At 36.2% G+C, this 22,432-nt stretch overlaps 1 protein-coding gene across 2 annotated transcripts in view; it reads right to left on the bottom strand.

Annotated features, from left to right (window-relative positions):
• Positions 1 to 6,809: 6,809 nt before the first annotated feature.
• Klhl1 (kelch like family member 1) overlaps positions 6,810 to 22,432 on the bottom strand; it is a 416,934-nt gene continuing 401,311 nt past the window's right edge. The window contains exons 10-11 of one of the 2 annotated variants that reach the window (XM_060391518.1): positions 16,262 to 16,433; positions 6,810 to 7,947 (exon numbers count right to left, since the gene is read on the bottom strand). In XM_060391518.1, the coding sequence (XP_060247501.1) occupies positions 7,888 to 7,947; positions 16,262 to 16,433 (232 nt within the window). In that variant the 3' untranslated portion in view covers positions 6,810 to 7,887. The remainder of the gene's footprint in view (positions 7,948 to 16,261; positions 16,434 to 22,432) is intronic. The other variant, XM_060391519.1, reaches the window with a different exon arrangement.

Below are 22,432 nucleotides of genomic sequence, written 5' to 3' on the forward strand. Positions count from 1 at the left end.
TAGTTACAGTTTATTTACTTTGTATCCCAACTGTAGCCCCTCCCTCATTCCCTCCCAAACCCTTCTTTTATGGGGTATTTTATGCTCATCTGTGCTTATGAGGAGAAGTATTTAGAAACAGAAATTATGTCATCTTCATACCTCGCAGTAGTAGGTTCTTGTTTTATGTCTATGACCTATTCAGACAAGTATAGGCTAGAGTTTAGAGGACCGTGTATGAGTTTCTTCCTGTTGAACAGACCTTACACCCAATTAGACAGCTTGTAGTTACCGTCAAAATAAGAGGTGCCACCACCTCCCCATCGCATGCATGCTGTCAGTCTGTTCATTATTCTAGATCATAGGTTTTAAGCTGGGCAGGACTGTTGATGTCTCCTCTCTTTTGTCATGTTGGTCACGCCTTCTGAGACTGTGAGAGCCACTCCTCAGAGCAGAAGCTTACAGGTCAACTGCAGTTATGTTACTCCAAGGCAAATATTTGAAATATATGTACCTTAAGCAATAGGACTTTGCCTTCATATTCTGGAAGTAAATGCAGGAAGTAAATGCATAGCCATGTCAAAGCCTATATTGTTATAGGGGCCTTTTAAATTCCCCTGAACAACAACTGCAGAGGAGTCTTCTAAAGATTGGGACTGCGTTTTCTGACAGATAGTCTATGGTTATTTAGGGAAGCATTACCCTAGGTGGTGTGCCTTCATTTAAACTATGTATGTTTGTGTACACACACACACACACACACACACACAGAGAGAGAGAGAGAGAGAGAGAGAGAGAGAGAGAGAGAGAGAGAGAGGCCCAGGACACCTACTTTTAGTGTCTCCTAGACATGACAGGGAAATGTTCTCATGAACTTCCAACAGTATGGTTAGCTGAACAAGACGAGCACACTAATAACACCCTCTGATATGCAAAGGTTGAAGGGTGAAAGTTTACATCATCTCACTTTTATATGAAGAGTGCTTAGTGGTGATTGAAGGAGAGTCATTCTTCTTTGCAGAGAAGCTCCTGCAAAGCAGCATTTTAGATAATTTATATTTGTATTAGTTTACTATGGAGAATCACGTTGCTATTTTGTTTTGTTATATAGCCTAAGAATTCTTCAGATTACGTATATATATAAATGCATGTATATTGTCAAATATCTGGCATAAATTAGTCAGAGGCTTAACTAACATATTAACTTCTAAGGCCTTGAAGTTTCTCACAGTGTTTTTCACTCACTATAGAATTATTACTACACAGTGTTAAAATATTAATTATATATGGCCTTATGATACATAAGGACTTCCAAAGAAGTATATATTATAGATATTACTATGATTTTTTAATAGATTCTACACAAGAAAAACATGGTAGGTGTGACATACTGAGTTCAAAGTTAAGCAAATAAATGGAATAAGAAGTTTAAATTCAAGCTATTCTTGAAAGATAGTTTTATGACAGACAAATTCTACATTGGCTATGTAATTTATCAGTAAAAGTTCAGAGAGCAGAAACTTAAAGTAGATGTTGACATATATCAAAAATAAGATTAAAAAGACTGATGAAAGTAATGGCAAAGAAAGTCATTCAGTGAGAATGATAAGGCAAATTGAATCTACATTCATGAAAAGGATCCTAGTACCTAAAGCCGAGGAAAGGAACCTAGTGTATTTACTATGGTATAATTAAAAATATTGGTTATTTTTACTTAATAAATTTTGGGCTATTCCTGACATAAAAATATATTTGTTCTTTTTTGCTCTTGGGTTTTTATTTTATGGTTTTTAAGATTATATAATACCATATTTTCTCTCCCCCTCCTACTCTCCATACCCTCCCATATATCCCTTCTTGATCTCTTTACTCCTGATTGACTCAATTTTTATGCTACTTGTAAGCATTTTTTGTATAAGTATACATATATTTATACAGACATACAATATACAAAAGGGGCATACATCTATACATATATATACACAAAATACATGTGTGTGCATGCACACATACGTGTACATATGCACATATATGTAAATTTTACAAATCTAACCATTTAGCACTGGACAACCAAGTGATGTGCTTTTTTTTTTTTTTTTTTTTTGGCAGACAGAACAATAAGGTATTTCTCCATGTGTGAAAACTAGAGGTTTAACATCACTAGAGTATGGTACAGGGTTTCAGATGAGAGCTCTTCTCTAGGTGCCCATTTTCCCCTCACAATACCGTTCTGTGTACACTCACACAGTGACAATGAAAATAGGAGCAAGCTCCCTGGTATTATTGTTATTATTATTTATTACAATTTATTCACTTTGTATCCCTGCTATAGCCACCCCACATCTCCTCCTGGTTCCACCCCTTCTCCCTCTTCCCTCCTATATCTCTCCTGCAGTCCACTGATAGGGGAGGTCCTCCTCCTCAACTACCTGACCTTAGCCTATCAGGTCTCATAAGGACAGTCTGGATCCCCTCTTTCTTTGTGGCGTAGTAAGGCCACCTCGCCAGGAGGAGGTGATCAAAGAGCAGGCAACTAAGTTCATGCCAGTGATTGTCCCTGCTCCCCTTACTAGGGACCTCTTATGAACACTGACTAATCCTAGTGGTTCACTTGTCTTTCATTATGATTTCATTCAACAGTAAATTTCTCCATAGATATAGCATCTCCTCAGATAATCACAATGGCAATTAGGGCTTTGATGTTGACATTTTAAGTCCTACAGACATTTAGCATATAACAATTGTACAGGATTCAACTTTGGAAAAAATATTCTACCACCCAAATATAGGAGGTATAATTATACTCACAGCTTACAATTGCATTGAAATTATAGAAATTATTCACTAAGTCTAATTCTGCAATAAAATGAGACTAAAGGACCCTTACTTTAGAATATTTTATTAAAAAAAGTCATATGGTGGTTAGCTCTGACTGCTGTGTGTGTGTGTGTGTGTGTGTGTGTGTGTGTGTGTGTAAAATAATTTCCCCTTTGGCTAATCTTTTACTCTTAGCCACTCTACTTCTATCTATAAATATTTTGTGGACTGTAGAAAATATTTGCTATATACAAATATTTTATGGATTTCTATTGCTATGATAAAATGCCACGAATAAAAGCAAGTTGGGTATGAAAGAGTTTATTTCACTTTCATGAGCACATAACATTTCATCCTTAAACTATGTCAGGGCAAGAAACTTCATACCTTTCTTATAGAACTCAGGACCACCACCCCAGGATTGTCACCACCCACTAGTTGAGAAAATGCCCTACTTACTTGCCTGTAGCCTGATAACATGGGCGAAATTTCTCAATTGAGCTCCTCCTTTCAGACGACTCCAGCTTGTTCAGTTGGCATAAAACTAGTGTGGGCATCCTATGTAAGTTACAAAGTGAACCGAGAATTGACTTTTAAAAAGTTGTCAATTGCCTTTGTATATGGTAGGACCTACCAATTAAAAATGCTACAGAAAACAAAACTGTATTTTCTGCACCAGGTTACCATTTGATTCTTTAAAAAATTTAGGTTAATAGAGAATATTGAATGATTCTGAGTAGCTAACTTTATACCATTCATTTGATAATATTTCGGACTCATTTACGTGTGTAAGTGAATTTTACTGCAAGTAAACACCATGCAAATTTGCTTTGGCGTCTTGTTTTATGAAAATAATCCTTATAAACTGGCATGAGTAATTTGTCAATGGGGGCTAGTGCTGACACACATAACTGTATTACTATACAGATTAGCACTATTAGAAATGAGCTTTAATATTCTGCATCTAAGGACTATTTAATGGAAAATTAATGTTCTTGATTTTTATTCATCAGTAAAAAAATATTTAAGCCAAGTACAAGGAATTATCAATAGCAGCATTTCAGTAACCAAGAAATGTAATCAGATATTCTCAGGATGACAATAATATTGAGAAAGCACTTTGTTTTGCTTTGAAATTAGTTTAGCTCTTTTATAAGAGGTTAATCTTATTTGTTATGTACAGTAATGGGAAGTTAACCAGATATTTGACAGCAGAAAATAAAGATTCTTTAACAAGGAGAGGAGGCATACATAATTCATATTTCAGAGAAAGGAGCAATAAAAAATGTTATTGTCAGTTTCATTGTTTCCAATCATTACATGGAATTAATAAATCAAATTTATTTCATTCCCCATAATTTAATTAAAAAGCTACAGTTAATACCACTTCAAAAAATAATAATGGTTGTATTAAGAATAGTGATAGTTCAAGGTTAAATGTTAGTTTAGGTTAGTTTATCTCATCATAATACTTCACGTAATCTACACGTTTATATCAGTTGCCCCATCTAGCAAATCAGTTGCACATAGCTGTTGTATACGATCCATATTGGGAGGTGTTCGGAGGCAATAAAATAGTTGTTGAAAATCTCACTACAAAACACTTATTTGTAAAATGGTTCATAAGTGGAGGAATCAACTCCTTATGATATCCACAGAGAGCAGGTAAAAGCTGAGGCTTATGTGTTTAATATTCAATGCTGTTATTTTTTTTATTTCAGAAAATAAAATCTGTGTGAGATAGGGCCTGTGCCATAGAAGGTGGTTACAGAAAAGTATATTTGTTTTTTCCATCAAATTGTTCTGTCTGGCCAGGACTCCAAGATCAAAGAATAAGGACCCATGGAATGAAATCTTTGAAAGTATTAGCTACAGTGTTTTTTTTTTTTCTTTAAGTTGATCTCTCAGTCATTTCTGTCACTGAAACACACACACACACACACACACACACACACACACACACACTGGGCATGGACACATGGACACACACACAAAATAACCAATAACATTTATCTAAATCTACATGAATACTGTCCAAGAAAATGTACAATCTAAAAATTGTAATAAAAAGCAGTTACTATAGTTTAAAAACAAGAATACCGGGCTTATGGAAAACATAAGCATGACCTGCATATTCTGGGGATTGACCTGTCTAAGGCAACTGAGAAATGATGGACAGATATGTGTATAGAAAAGTTGGAACTGGTTAGATCATGCACTATGTTGGAGAAGGAAAAACACGATGAAAACTCAGCACTTATTATAGATCACTGGATGAGGAGGTGGGCATTACAAGAAGCTGCCTGAACAGATGGATACTGATGAAGGAGGAGATGTGTTACCTAATCTCTATAGTGGAGTCTCTGGAGTGACACAATCTCAGGCTGCAGCTACCCTGTAAGGGGCTGTTGTTGATACTTTCTGGAAACATTGTCAACATCTTTCCTTAACAGCAAAATGCTTTGCCATTCTTCTGGGCATGAGCTGGACAAGCCTTGCCATTCCCATGAGTCTGAGGCATTAGGGTTCTTGGCATTTTCATATTCATGTCAGGAATGCTTATTCATACAGGACAGCTTACTCTCCATACAATCATAAACATGTGTCATGAATATACAAATTGTAACCTGTAATAGAATGGAGTCTCACACTCAGTGGTATTAGAGCTCCCTAAAGAGAAGCAATAGAATTGTTGGATGTTTTAAAATACATTAGGAGGGGACAGGAGCTCCACAAGGAAAGCAACAGAACCAAAGAATCTGGGCAGGGGTCTTTTGTGAGTCTGATACTCCAAGCAAGGACCATGCATTGAGATAAACTAGAACCCCTGCTCAGATGTAGTCCATGGCAGCTCAGTGTCCAAGTGGGCTCCTTAGTAAGGGGTAGAGGGGCTGTCTCTGATATGAACTTGGGGACTGGCTCTTTGATCACCTCCATCTGAGGGGGAGCAGCCTTACCAGTCCACAGAGGAAGAAAATGAACCCAGTCCTGATGAGACCTGATAACTAGGGTCAGATGTAATGGGAGGAGGACCTTCCCTATCATTGGACTGGGGAAAAGGTATAGGAGAAGAAGAGGGAGGGAGGGTGGAATTGGGAGGGGAGGAAGAAGGAGGCTACAGCTGGGATACAAAGTGAATAAACTGTAATTAATAAAAATAAAATAAAATTTTAAAACTGCATTCATTTTATTCAATGTTTCTACATATTTATATGAGCCGGTTTTGATCATGTAATTATATCTGCAGAATATGAAAGAACTGAGGTGATAATTCTCTTATTTTTATTAGTATTTTGTTGATGGAAATATATAGAAAAGATAAAGTTATTTACTACATGTACAAACTATGTTTCTTATTTGAGCATTACTTATTAATTGCTTTATAAAAGTCACATTATAAACTTTTAGATAAAATTATAATGGTGAGAATTTTTTATATGTGTGTGTGCTTGATGCCTATGGGAAAAGAAGCATACATGTGTCATAGCTTATATATGGAGGTCATCGGACAACTTCCAGTGTCTGTCCTTGCCTTACACACTGTGTAATATAAGTCTCTTCCTCTTCATCACTGCCCAATGTCAGACTATATTGTTCTGGAATTCTTGGGGATTTTCCTGTCTCGGTCTCATACCTGGATGCAGGAATACTGAGATTACAGATGCAAGCTTCCACCTCTGGTTTTGAATGGCTTCAGGTGATCTGATCCCAGGGCCTCCTACTTGCATTACCCACTGAGCTATCTGATGACTTTCTGTTAGGAAGCAATAAAGCATGGTGACCACTCAAAAGTGGTGAAGGTGCATCATAGGAAGCAACAATAAAAAAAGGGAAATCACAAAATGTTATAAAATATTAATGTTATGCAGACATAATACATTTTATGCAGACACATACACACAAACACACATACATGGACACACATGGACAAACACAAAAACCTACAAATCAACAACCTCATCAGTTTTCTTTTTTACCTTCTCTAAAAAATTGAATGAAGCAAGATACACCAATAATAGCAAATGTTCTATCATTTATTAACTATCATTGTAATTTACATGAACATTTCTTGATGGTGTTACATAAAGGTTCCAATCTTCACTTTAGAACAATTACAAACATTTAGCTTAAAATAATGTGCGTATCAGTGAAAGAGGTTTGAAAAATGGTGAATGGGAATCTGTAGTCAGTCATCCTTCTAGCAGTTATCATAATCATCCCAAATTTAATGAGCTGGAAACTTTTGTCTTAAAATTCTAAGTTTGTTTTAAAGAACAAAATTCTAAAGGACTTCAGCATGCAGTGGGTATATTAACATCCAGAATAACGAACATCCATGCTTATGTTGAACTCTGCATGAGGTAAATGCCCATAGCTGTACTGACTCTGGCTCAGTGTGTTGACGATGCAAAGCGATGTGGCAAGCTTAATGAAAAGTCCTCTGTGTTTGCCAGTTTCACACTGAGGACACAGTTGCAATAAACTCCAAACATCATCTTAGATACAATATGCAGCCTTGATTAGCAGGGCAGTTTGTTTTCTGAATGCAAGAGACAAACAGTCATCTGTATCTCTAATTGTTTTCATAGCTGAGGGAAATGAGAAAGAAGCACATTTGTTTCAAAAAACCATTTTGTTTCCTGGCATCATCACATCTGATTAGGAAAACATCAAATCAATCAGATTTTGTGAGATGAATTATCATAACTTTCCTCTTAGCAGCCTGTTGGATGTCCTCACAGATTATAAGAACAAGTGAGTGTCCTATCATTAAGGAACTATCTATATCACAAATATGGGTCTCTTTTGATAAACCAGCCTTTGGTAACTCTAGTTATTGTATGCTACAGTACAAAACATTACCAATAGCCATTCCTGAACTAACTAACGGTTGGCCAGATGTTATGTCTCCTGTTTTCTTTTTTGCTATAACTCTGTTTGATCTTTTACTGCTTTTGGCACCAGCAGGTAAATCTATAAAAATCCTGTTCCTAAGAAGTTTTTATATCAAGAAGTTCTTTCTCATCATTTCCTTATGATATAAAACAAGCACAGTAGCAAAGAAATCCCGCTAAACAGTGTACAAATTAGTCAAGGTTGCTTGATGACAACCACACAAGCCCCTGCTCTCCCGATATTCAAGGAAGCCATCTGTTGAATAAGATGAAAAAAGAGACAAAGGTTACTATCGTGGAACTGAATGTAAATTATAGTATATTTTAAATTATATACATGAAAATCATGAATAAATGTGCTTATGTTATCCCAGTACAGTCACAGAGAGTAAAAGATAAAGAATGTACTGAGATTTTTAACTTCAAAACAAAAAAAACCCAATTAGTTTTATATTAAGATGATAAAACATGCCATCACCCATAGAAAGTTTTAAAAACAAACAAGTAGGATTTGAGTGAAAAGAATTTAAAATAAAAATGTTTCCACCACACATTTATTCATGAATGTATTTGCCATATTTAATTATAAAAGTTATGACACTACAATCAATTTGAAGTTATTTCCACAGATATCATATGGAATTAAATGTATTATATATTCATCCTCGGCACAGACAATGCACAAAAATGTATCCTCAATAATTTCATCATGAATAATTAATTATGACATAATTGGTACAAGGCGTATTAAATGTGGTCTGTAAAATGATGATCATTAAAATCATGGAGAGTTTTTTAAATGATCCCAAATATAAACATTGTTAGAAACATATTAAAAAATTTCAAAAATGTTGTAATCAAATCTATTTTTTGGAGGTAATCCATATTTTATATTGATTTTTACATATGATTTTGTATTTGTTTTTCTTAAAATATCAACTCTAAGGGAAATTATAAAACATCATTTAAATTAGAAAGTAACAAATTACTTAAGGTAAAAAAGTAAACAGTCAAACATCTTTATATGATCTGTGTTAAACTGTTTACTGAGAAAGAACATTTTAAATCTTCTACACATAAAAACTTTAATGAAACCCTTCTAAGTAAGGTTTTAATTAACCTTTTATCTACTAATTGTTTAAAATATATTTATTAGTGCTCATCACCGCCTCAGAATATTATAAAAAACTCAAACAATTTATTATTATTGTTAATTATTTACAGTTTATTCACTTTGTATCCATTGTAGCCCCCTCCCTCATCTTCTCCTGTCTATCTCTCCCTCCCACTTCCTTCCTTATCCATCTTTTCTAGTACACTAAAAGGTTAAGTCCTCCTACACTATTGACTGACTCTAGCCTATCATGTCCAATCAGGACTGCCCGGATCCTCTTCCACTGCAGGCTGTCTAGGTTTCCTCACCAGGGAGAAGTGATTGAGCAGCAGGCAACCAAGTTCATGTCAGAGACTGTCTCTTCACTTCTTGCTAAGGAACCCACATGGAGACAGAACTGTCTATAGGCTACATCCGAGCAGAGGTCTATGTCCCCTCTATGCAAGGTCTTTGACTGATGCACCAGTCTCTGAAGTCCCTTCTGGGCCTTGCTTTTTATAGCTTTTCTGGTCTCCTTGTGTGGCTCCTGTCCCCTCGGGCTCCTTTTATATCCCCCTTCTTCTACAAGATCCCCTGTGCTCTGCCCAAAGTTTGGCTGTGAATCTCTGCATCTGCTTTGATCTCCTGCTGGTTGGAGACCTTTAGAGGACATCTGTGGTAGGCTCCCAACTTATTTCCTCTCTTCTATGGCTCTTGGTGTCTATCCTGTTTGCCCTTCTGATTGAGAATTAAGCATCATCTCTAGGATCTTCCTTATCATTTATCTTCATTAGGTCTGTAAATTTTAGTATGTTTATCCTATAAATATGGTTAATAATCTACTTATAAGTGAGTATATACTATGCATGACTCCCTGCTTCTGGGGTACATATAATTTCTTCTATCATTTCACTTAATAAATTATTTTAAAAAGTCAATTTGATGTAGTATTGCTTTTCTACAGAAAAATTGCCTGAAATGTCACGAGGAATGGGTATACATTGATAATCTACTGCGCTCCTGAAGAACACTTTATAAATTTTATTACGGTCACTTTCATATCACACTGTGTATCATAATCTGAATGTGATCCATATGAAAAACTAAGGGACACTGCAAATTCCATATGAGGAAGGCAAATTAAAGCATTGACTTCCCTTCATTATCTAAATATTTCCAATGTCACCTAGTATCAAACTCATAGAAGGCACTTTTTCAAAATATGAAAAGCCTGGAACAGCTTCCACTTGAGTATAGCTAAAAAAAATTGTTCTTTTTTTTTAAGTTTCCCGAGTGCCCTCTGACACATATTTATTACATGAAATGCTATACACTAATCTATAAATAATTTGAAGAACAATATTTATTATATTTATGCACTAATAATCCCGTAAATAGATTTGAGTCATTTATGGGGCAATAAGCTTCTTCTTTTATTACAAATGTATGATTTCACTGGTGCCTTTTCTGTTTGCTCTCTTTGTCTCTCTGTCTCAGTCTGTCTGTCTTTCTCTCACATTCTCTCTCTTTCTCTTTTGTTTTAATGTCTGTAATGAAAAGACTCTATTCAGCTCTTCAAGAAACACGTCAGAAGAAGGAGAAAAGAGGGAACAAGTCAGGAGCCTGACACAGAGGACCTCTGAAAGGCTCTGCCCTGCAGACTATCATTGTAGATACTGAGACTTATGGGCAACCTTCAGGCAGAGTGCAGGGAATCTTAGGAAAGAAGTGGGAAACAGTAAGATCTGGAGAGGACAGGAACTCCACCAAGAGAGCAACAGAACCAAAAAATCTGAGCAAAGGGGTCTTTCCTGAGACTGATATTCCAACCAAGGACTATGCATGGAGATAACCTAAGACCCCTGCACAGATGTATTCCATAGCAGTTCAGTATCCACGTGGGTTCTATTGTAATAGGAACAGGGACTGTCTCTGACATGAACTGATTGGCCTGCTCTTTAATTACCTCCCCCTGAGGGAGAAGCAGCATTACCAGGCCACAGAAGAAGAAAAAGCAGCCACTCCTGATGAGACTTAATTGACTAGGATCAGAAGGAAGGAAAAGAAGTCCTCCCCTATCAGTGGACTTGGGGAGGGGCATGCATGCAGAGGGTGGAGGAAGAGAGGGATTGGGATGGGAGGAGGGAGGGAACCATGGGGGGGATACAAAGTGAGTAAAGTGTAATTAATAAAGAAAAAAAAGAAGACAGAATGTTAAAAGGAACCAGAAAAAAAAAGGAAAAAAGAAAAAAAGAAACATGGAGGACCCACAGAACTTCACGTAATCATCAAGGCCCCTAAATATTTCCAAATAATTTATTTCTTTCATTCCAGTTTTCTACTTTGTGTTATAATTTTATCTCATGTAGTAATAATTTGCCTCTCTTGCTTTTCTTACTGATTTTTAAACCTTACAAATCAATTCTTATTGATTGTTACTGATTACTATCCATCACTATGCATTCTCTTAAAAATAAGGATATTTAACATTATTTCTGGTCATATGTGCTATAGTTTATTTATCTATCTCCCCAGGCTTAATGTTTTCTACACCATTTCTTGCTGAGCGAAATTTTACTCCATCTCTTAGAAATGCTGATTTTTGATAGCTAAATCGTTCCCACATATTTATCTGGTTAACTACCTCATTTTTAGGTCACATTTAACATTCCGTTTTCAGCAGGAAGAGATTTATACCCAGTGTATGTAGGACATATTGCAGTGATGAGTATTTCATTTAAAAAATACTTTATCATTCTGTTTTAAATGACAGGAGCTCCACAAGGAGAGCAACAGAACCAAAAAATCCGGGCACAGGGTTCTTCTCTGAGACTGAAACTCCAACCAAGGACCATGCATGGAGATAACCTACAACTCCTGCACTGATGGAGCCAATGGCAGCTCAGTATCCAAGTGGGCCCCCTAGTAAGAGCAACAGAGGGCCAACATGACATGAACTCAGTGGCTGGCTCTTTGCTCATTTCTCCCTGAGTGGGGAACAGCCTTATCAGGACACAGAGGAAGACAATGTAACCAGTCCTGATGAGACCTGATAGGCTAGGGTCAGATGTTAAGGAAGGAGAACCTCCCCTATCAGTGGTCTGGGGGAGGGGCATGGGAGGAGAAGAGGGAAGAAAGATGGGATTGGGAGGGGATGAGAGAGAGGGCTACATCTGGGATACCAAATGAACAAATTATAATTAATAAAAAATGAAGTAATTAAAATTTTATATTTATTATACAAAACAATTAAATACTTAAAAGAAATTACTTTTTATTGGAAACAATTTAGCTCATATATTTTATAACAGTTTCACTCTGGAGCTCCTGTCCACACCAGGTCTATCTCCCCCTTCTTTCATAAGAGTCCCAGAACTCTGCCCAAAGTTTGGGTATAAGTCTCCGCATCTGCTTTGATGCCCTGCTGGGTAGTGTCTGGCAGAGACCCTTTATGGTAGGCTCCTGTCCTGTTCCCTGTTTTCTTCCTCATCTGTAGTATATTCCATTTGCCCCTCTGAATGAAGATTGAGCAACTTCCCTAGGATTCTTCTTCTAGCTTAGCTTCCTTAGGTGTACAGATTTTAAAATGTTTATCCTATATTATATGTCTAATAGCCACTTAAAAGTGAGTATATACTATGTGTGTATTTCTCCTTCTGAATTACCTCACTCAGGTTGATATTTTCTAGTTCCCACCATTTGCCTGAAAATTTCATGATTTCCTTGTTTTTAATAGCTGAGTAGTATTCCATTGTGTAAATGTACCACAATTTCTGTATCCATTCCTCAGTTGAGGGACAACTGGGTTGTTTCCAGATGAATAAAGCTACTATGAACATGGTTGAGCAAATGTCCTTGTTATATACTTGAGTCTAATTTGGAAACATGCCTGAGAGTGTTACAGCTGGATATTGAAGTAGCAGTATTCCTAATTTTATTTTTTTTAATTTATTTTTTTATTTTATTATGTTTTGAGGTTTTTAATATAATTTTTTCCTATTCTTTTTTTAATTTTATTTTTCTTATTAGTTACATTTTTTTAAATCTGTGTCCCAGCTGTATCCCGCTCCCTCATTCCCTCCCCACCCCCACACTCCCTCCCTGGTCTCCTCCCTGCCCCTTTCCAAGTCCACTGATAGGGGAGGACCTCCTCCCCTTTCATTTGACCCTGTTTTATCAGGTATCTTCAGACCTGAGGGACATTAGCTCCATAACAAGATCAATAGAACCAAAAAAATCTAGACCCTGAGGTATTTGCAAAAACCAATAATGCAACCAAAGACCATGAGTAGATATAACCTAGAACCCCTGCTCAGATGTAGCCCATGGCGGCTCAGTTTCCAAGTGGATTCCCTAGTATGGGGAGCAGGGGCTGTCTCTAACATGAACTCAGTGGCTGGCTCTTCGATCGCCTCCCCCAGAGGTGAGAGGAAGCCTTACCAGACCATAAAGGAAGACAGTGTAGCCACCCCTGATAAGACCTGATAGGCTTAGATCAGATAGAAAGTGAGGAGGACTTCCTCTATCAGTGGTCTTGGGGAGGGGCATAGGAAGAGAAGAGAGAGGGAGGGTGGGACTGGAAGGAGAAAAGGGAGGGGGCTACAGCTGCGATACAAAGTGAATAAATTGTAATAAATAAATAATAAATGAATAAATTTAATTTTTCCCTTTTTCTTCCCCTTCACCAAATTATAAATTTAATTATGGTGACTTGAAAACATTTGTTACAGAATCAATTATTACAGCTAAATGAGGGTTAAACGTGATACTAGGTTATCTCGTTACCTTTTAAACAACTTTCTCTATATGAACTAGGGAGAAATGAATTTAATTCAGACACAAGAGATAATGATAATACTCAATTAATCTATGTAACAAACATCTACATATCTCTTATAGAATAAACATTGCCTCTGAATTTTTGTAGCTTTCAAGTGCACACAGCAGAGTGGCAGTTTGTGTCTCCTGGAAGTATGAAAGTCAATGTAATTTCACCTATGTGACAGAAGTAAAAATTCATTTTGTCTTCTGAAACACGTTTTCTTTAACCAAGTGAAAGGACTGAGGTTGTTCAATGGCAGATTAAATACGTTAATACATATATATGCACATGTGAGTACATCTTTCTCATAAAACCAGTAAAGGCACAATTATGACAATTGTTTCAGTGCTATAATTCTATCTAATCTACCATGTTTTAAAATATATATATATTGGTCTTAGGTATTTTCCGAGTTTTCTCTTTTATTGTAATTATTAGCCTGTTGTTGGGGCTAGATACTAAAATTCATGTATATTTGGATGTAAATTGATTAAAAATGATTGACCTTATTGAGCGAAGGCACATTGGAATAATGAACATTTCCAAAAGTTATATATATATATATGTATATATATATATATATATATAGTTTATGTGTATGTATCTAGAGACTCTCTCCTCATAGTCCCTCAAGAGCCTTACAAGTCTAAGAGATGAAAGGTATGAAAATAAAATGATTAATTTATTTCACCAGATATGAATGTAAAATATTTAATTCAGTTCTTTAAAATTTTTCTCCACTATACAAAAACAAAAGTGTAACTAAAACAATTTTCTGTTTGTAAAATACTGTACGATTCAGAGAATGAAAAATTTTTAAAAAGATGATAGAAGATGGTCTTTAAGAGGCTTTTGCCTATTACCACATAGAGTATTTTGATTTCAATTTTTTGGAATGATGAGCACAATGATATTTTATGATAACTATTTAATGAAGCTATTACATTACGTCATTATGTATCTGCAAATTCCATTTATTTAAAGCTCATTTGTATTAGTACTATGTGTAAATATCACACTACTGAAGTGGGACATTTTTGTAACAAATAAACGGTGCTTAATTTACACAGTATCTGCTGTGGAAACACTTGGGCCTTAGTAATGTGAAACATCCAAATATACCCGGCAGCATTTTCACAAAATAATATAAACAATCATTGCTCTTTTATTTCTAGTGCCCTTTGGGTAAAGAAGTCTCTTGCAATTATAGTAAATATTGGAAAGTTAAAGAACTTAAGTTCTAGTGGTGCTCTTTTCCCCCAACTATCTTTCTTTTCTTTTCCTAATTCACACAACATATATGTATTTAATATTTAAGATTATAATATATAAATGCTTATATATATTTGGTCCATTCTACAGTTTTGCTTCAGGAGAAGGAATTATTCACAATGGAGACATCATAGCCTTACAATTGTACTTAGATATTAGTCCATCTGAATGAGGCTACTGAGATAAAAATCATTAAAGATGGATCATCGATGATAGCATACATGCTTATATGTAAATATCACTCATGTAAGCTTGTTAATATGCTTCAGGTACTCTATTCACTATTTTTTTTGGGGGGGATGGACGGATTGCTTTTATTTTGTCTTGTCTATTCACTATTTTATTACCCACCTCAGAACCTGTAGCTTATTAAAGCATATAAATTCTGTCTTCTGTTTATTTTAACAAAATAAAGATTTTGAATTTCCATGTGCTCATAAATGGACACTTCATTGTCCACTTTATTAAAAGAATATCCTTCTGTTACTTTTTAAGGAGAGAGGTAGAAAAATAAAATGAAAGTATGCGACATTTTAACTTAAAAGACCATATCTAGGAATGCTTTCCGTCCGTCTACTGTAAGCAAAGCCATGGCAGCATCATAGTCCAAGGTTTATTATACTTTAAATAGTTTTACCTATATCTTGCTTTCTGCCCTAGTCATATATTCTCGAGCTTTTCAAACAGAATGGTTCTTGCTCCATTCTATTCTGATCCTAATTACAAGATATTCAAGATATATATTTTTAATATTCAAGATAATTTTTTACTCAAGATGAGCCAAACATTTGTTTTCATATTGCAGGGCAATGGTAGCTAATGAAGAAAATGTTATTTGGATCTCTTTTTCATTTATTTTAAAATCAACTGAGTACACATTTTAATCCACTTTCTGTTTGTGGGGTGAGATTATCACTTAGTGATTCTTAACAGCTTTCCCAAGTGGACAATCTCAGCTTACAGCATCCATGCACAGAGGTAAAAATGACTAGCAGGAAGGACACATTCCACAACCTCTATCGTTTTGGTGCAGGAAATTTTAATCAAATACGCTGTTATGGCTTTGTGTATAAATATATTACGCTTTCACTTTTTATTTTACACCACTCAAATTTCTTGGTGTTCCTTATTCTGACTCATCATAAAATCTCCTTGAATGATGGGTATATTTTAGTAGTATAAGTTCTTTTAGTGTTACCTAAATAAGAAAATAACATACAAAATAAATCATTTTTTTCAGAGCTCTCACAATACATATGACTAAATCAGTCACTTTGGAATACAGTGGTTATACAACATAGATAACAATTAGCATAAGCATCTTCCATAAGATGTAACCTAAAATGTTTTATTTTTAGTAACATATGCCCCTAACAATCTTACCTGTGTCCACTCATTAGTTTGTGGATCGTAGGATTCCATGGTGTTGAGGTATGTTTGCCCATCATAACCACCAACAGCATAAAGTCTGTCACCAAGGAGACAGACACCAACAGCATCTCTAGGCATACTCAAAGGAGCCACCATGGTCCATGTGTCTGTTTTTGGATCATACCTAAAATGCAAGAATAATAAGATGCAAATTATAATCATATTAAACTTTTATTCTATGAAAGATAATTTTTAAAGTATGATCTGAAAAAAGAAAATTTAGAATTTTTTCTCTCAATTTCAATAAATTTGACACAAAGGTGGTCTGAAAGTAATATCTACATTATTGTTCATTTTAAGGTACTTGAGAAATGACTGAATCATCAAATTAATACAGATTCATATGATACAAAATGAATGTCCTGGCTTTATTTTCAAGATAAATAGTTAGATATATGTCAGTATTTTGAACTAGATTGGAATGCTAGTTTTTTAAATTAATTTAATTTTTTATTAATGCCAGTTTATTTACTTTGTATCTCAGCTGTAACCCCTCCCTTGTTCCCTCCCATTCTCACCCTTCTCCCTCCTCTCCTTCCATGTGCCTTTCCAAGTCCACTGATAGGGGAGGTCCTCCTCCCCTTCCCTCTGACCCTAGCTTATCAAATCTCATCATGACTGGCTACATTGTTTTTCTCTGTGACCTGGGAAGGCTGCTCCCTAATCAGGGGGAGGTGATCAAAGATCAGACCACTGATTTCATGTCAGAGTCAGTCCCTGTTCCCCTTACTAGGGTACCCCCATGGAGACTGAACTGCCTACATCTGTGCAGGGTTCTAGGTTATTTCTATGCATGGCCCTTTGTGGGAGTATCAATCTCAGAAAAGATCCCTGTGCCCAGATTTTTTGGTTCTGTTGCTCTCCTTGTGGAACTCTTGTCCCCTCCAGGTCTTTCATCTTCCCGTTCTTTCATAAGATTCCCTGCACTCTGCCCAAAGTTTGGCTATGAGTCTCTGCACCTGCTTTGATACTTTGCTGGGTACAGTCTTTTAGAGGCCCTCTGTGGAAGGCTCCTGTCCTGTTCCATGTTTTCTCCCTTTTTCTTTGTCCATCCAGTTTACCTTTCTGAGTGAGGATTAGTCATCTTTACAGGGGCCTGCCAAAATTTAATCATTGTCCTAGGCTACTCAGTACATAGTAATTTGATTGACAGATTGAAGCTAATCAATGCAAAGCATCACAAATAATGACAAGCACAAAGATCCACAACATCATTACAAATATACACTATTTTCAATCACAGTCTAACATTCTAAAACATTCAATAATGAGTTGTATAAAGGAAAGGCAAACAATACCACTGATATACAGCAGTACATTCTAGAGCATGGAACATATCTTTAACCAACAGTATACATATTTTAAATAAATGACTTAAAAATAGTGACAGGAAATAAGATTTTGTAAGTTAAATGTGCGTTATATTTTTATTCTGTGTCTTGTGGTTCTGAATTCTATCCAGAAAAATCTTACCCTACTTCATATTCAAATATATTTGGTAGGCATTCTTGTAACAATTTCAGCCTCTTGAGGATTCAGTTAAAGGTGTTAAATCCATTTTGAATTATTTAAAAACAGTGTGAGAAATACAGATCTCTGTTAAATCTTCTTCAGGTTAACATCCAGTCTTGCCAAAACCATTTATAAAACAAACTATCCTTTATCCAGAATACAATTTGAACCCTTAGCAAAAATTAGTTGGCCATAGCTGTATGAGTTTATTCCTGGATCCTTTATGATAGATTACTGCTCAGCATGTTTATTTGTTATGGCAATTTCAGGATGTTGTTATGACTGTCATTCAGTAGTATAATTTTTGGTGAGGTATTGTGACATCTCTTGTAGTGTTCTTTCTATTTTAAGGTAGCTTTGACTACCATAAGAAATGAGACTATAGGATATCAACAGTTTCTGCATTTCAAACAAAACACTCATCAGTGAATACATACATGTGGCCATGGGAAGAAACATTTTCTTGCTATTCATTAGAGTATGGTGTGCCAGCAAGAATATATAAAAAAGTTTAAATATAAATATGCAATGACAAAAACATCCAAAATAAATAAATGGGTCAATGAAATAAACAGTTTTCAAAAGAAATAAACAGAATCAATGAAATCTCGATAAAAATTCCAATACAATTCTTCACCTTGACATCCTATATTAACCCTGTGAGATGTCTGTTATCAAGACAACAAATGATGGCAAGGATAGACACAAAGGTAAACCTTTACCCATTACTTCTAGGAATTTTAGAAACTAGTGCAATCATTGGGAAAACTGTTTTCTAGAATTTTTTTTTTAAAGTATATAAGGCTTTTTGGGGTAGAAAGTAACACTTCATATATATATATGTACATGAAGAATTTTATATATACGTTTCTCTATGTATTTTATGTCTATATAAATAAATGCTCTATTTCTCAATGTCCGAAGTGCTGATTATATTTAATTGAATGTATTACAAATAAAGTCAAAGGAAGGCACGCCTAACCATTAGTTTCCTTTAACTTGTGACATGCAGGCTCCATTACAGATGTGCAGGATGTAAAGGTACACTAAGAAATAACCAGACCTGTAGTACTGCCTCTCATATTCATGAGTTTGAAAAGATTTTTCTCTATTCAGAACTATTCAGTTTTCTCTTTGCCTGGAGGCATAAGAATTCATCCTCAAAGTGAATTCTATTTTTTTTAACATAAATGGTTTCAGATATTTAAAAAATACTGCAACCATTAACTATGGATTATATTATGTAACAGTATTGTTATTTTTTTAGCGAAAGCTGGCCTTAAGTATTTTTAAACTGCCATTTTATTACAAACAATAAAAAAGAAAAGAGGCAGAGGCAAAGGTTTGTTTTTGCATCGGGTCTGTCTACCTCTCCTGCATGTTACCTTGGCCTTCCTAGTCAGAGTGTGAGCTTTGTAGCAGAGCATCTATTAAACTTTACAGCCCTCAGGTAAGAGAATCAGCAGTACATAGTGGATAAAATTGGCTGTAAAATGAAAACTGGCTAAAGGCGTGTAACAGTCACACAATATGAGTTCATTTTTCCTTGAAAATACGCACTGCACTTTTGAGGCAGCATTAAATCTTCAAGCATCATTCTCATCCCCATACATTGAGGGTACAGTTTAATTTAAAAATATTTATGGGGAATTTGTTTTAAGTATCATACTGTTATCAGATAGAAATGAGATGTTCCACTGACTCAAATTTCAAGGTGATATTTAGATGAAGAAATTTAAATACAGAAATATTTGCAGCCTAATATCTATATCAGCCAACAAAACAAAGTGAGAAAGAAAACAAACATCAGGAGGAGAAGCAAAGAACGATGTGAGATTCTCCCTGGAACCCTGCAGGCCACAACAGCCAGGGAATCAGGGAATACCCCCAGCCTTATAGCAGATCATTTACTGGCATCTGTCTTTCCTCCCTACCTCCATTCTATGGGGACTCTGCAGATTGTAGTGGCAGACCCAACTTAATCCCTCCCCTGGACCAGCTCAGGAGCTGCCCTTCTAGCCCATCCTCATTCCACAGCATCAGACTCAGTATCTAGAAACAGATTTTAACTGAGTCTCAAAGTGGCACACCTCACAAGGACTCAAAAGAATTCCACAGCAGAAAACTCTTTGTTTCATGTGGGCTGTGAGAGGAGATCTTTGTCAGCTGCGGAGATTTAAATCTGAGGATCTGGAGAGAAAAAAAAAAATGCCAGAGCCCAGAGAGTATGGAGGACCTCCACAAAAGAACAAGGCTGCTACTCTACTACTTCCCTCTTGCTGCTCCTTGTTGCTCTTGTGAAACAAGAAGTTGGAGATCTCCTGAACTGAGGATTGGCCTGGCTCCAAGGAACCCAACAACCCTAACCTGCAGAAAGCAGCCAAAAATACTGTGCCCCCATTGACCCCTTCTCTCTCCTACCTGTGATGGGATGTTGGAAGGGGTTGAGGTGGAGTAGAGAGAAAAAGGTAAAAGAAATGTAAAAATAAAGATAAATTAAAAAGAAACTAATACCTAGAGTACATAATCATTGTTGTGTTTAACCCCCCCCCAGCAGAGGGCATAGTACCTTCCAGCACTATGAAAACTACTTGCAGATGATATGATAGTATACATGAGCGACCCCAAAAATTCAACCAGAGAACTCCTTCAGCTGATAAACACCTTCAGCAAAGTGGCAGGATACAAAATCAACTCAAAAAAATCAGAAGCCCTCCTATATACCAAAGACAAAAAGGCTGAGAAAGAAATTAGGGAAACAACACCCTTCACAATAGCCACTAATAACATAAAGTACCTTGGTGTGACCCTAACCAAGCAAGTGAAAGACCTGTTTGAGAAAAACTTCAAGTCTCTGAAGAAAGAAATTGAAGAAGATATCAGAAGATGGAAAGATCTCCCGTGCTCATGGATTGGTAGGATTAACATTGTGAAAATGGCCATACTGCCAAAAGCAATCTACAGATTCAATGCAATTCCCATCAAAATACCAACTCAATTCTTTACAGACCTTGAAAAAAAGATTCTTAGCTTCATATGGAGAAACAAAAAACCCAGAATCTCCAAAACGATCCTGTACAACAACAGATCATCTGGAGGTATCTCCATTCCTGATCTCAAGCTGTACTACAGGGCAACAGTAATAAAAACTGCATGGTACTGGCATAGAAACAGAAAGGAGGATCAATGGAACCGCATAGAAGACCCAGAAATAAATCCACACACCTATGAATACTCGATATTCAACAAAGAAGCCAATTCCATTCAATGGAAAAAAGACAGCATCTTCAACAAATGGTGCTGGACCAACTGGATGTCTACATGCAGAAAAATGAAAATAGATCCATATTTATCACCCTGCACAAAACTAAAGTCAAAGTGGATCAAGGACCTCAACATAAAACCAGATACCCTAAATCAATTGGAAAAAAAAAGTGGGGAACAGCCTAGAACTCATTGGCACAGGAGACAACTTCCTGAACAGAACACCAACAGCACAGGCTCTAAGAGCAACAATCAATAAATGGGACCTCATGAAACTGAAAAGCTTCTGTAAAGCAAAGGATACCGTCATCAAAACAAAACGACTGCCTATAGATTGGGAAAGAATCTTCACTAACCCTTTATCTGACAGAGGACTAATATCCAGTATATACAAAGAACTAAAGAAGCTGAAAAGCAGCAATCCAAGTAATCCAATTAAAAAATGGGGAACAGAGCTAAACAGAGAATTCTCGACAGAGGAATATCAAATGGCAGAAAATCACTTAAAGAAATGCTCATCCTCATTAGCCATCAGGGAAATGCAAATCAAAACGACCCTGAGATATCACCTTACACCCATCAGAATGGCCAAGATGAAAAACTCAAGCGATAACACATGCTGGAGAGGTTGTGGAGAAAGGGGAACCCTGCTCCACTGCTGGTGGGAATGTAAACTGGTACAACCACTCTGGAAAGCTATCTGGCGCTTTCTAAGACAAATAGGAATAGTGCTTCCTCCAGACCCAGCTATACCACTGCTAGGTATATACCCAAAGTTTGTTCAAGTACACAAAAAGGACACTTGCTCAACCATGTTTATAGCAGCTCTATTTGTAATAGCCAGAACCTGGAAACAACCCAGATGTCCATCAACGGTGGAATGGGTACAGAAATTGTGGTATTTTTATACAATGGAATACTACTCAGCAATCAAAAAGGAGGAAATCATGAAATTTGCAGGCAAATGGTGGGATCTAGAAAAGATCATTCTGAGTGAAATATCCCAGAAGGAGAAAGACAAACATGGGATATACTCACTTATATAGACCTATAAGATATGATAAACATAATGAAATCTATACACCTAAAAAAGATAATCAATTGAGCGGACATGGGGTAAGATGATCAATCCTCATTTAGAAAGACAGATGGGATGTGCATTGAACGTATGACAGGAGTCTACTGAGCGCATCTGAAAGACTCTAACTAGCAGTGTTTTCAAAGCAAAGACTCATGACCAAACCTTTGGCAGAGTACAGGGAATCATAAGAAAGAAAGGGAGTTAGTCTGATGGGGAAAGGATAGGAGCTCCACAAGGACCAAATATATCTGGGCACAGGGTCTTTT

This window comes from Meriones unguiculatus, chromosome 9 (assembly GCF_030254825.1).
Source record: "Meriones unguiculatus strain TT.TT164.6M chromosome 9, Bangor_MerUng_6.1, whole genome shotgun sequence".
NCBI classification, from domain to species: domain Eukaryota; kingdom Metazoa; phylum Chordata; class Mammalia; order Rodentia; family Muridae; genus Meriones; species Meriones unguiculatus.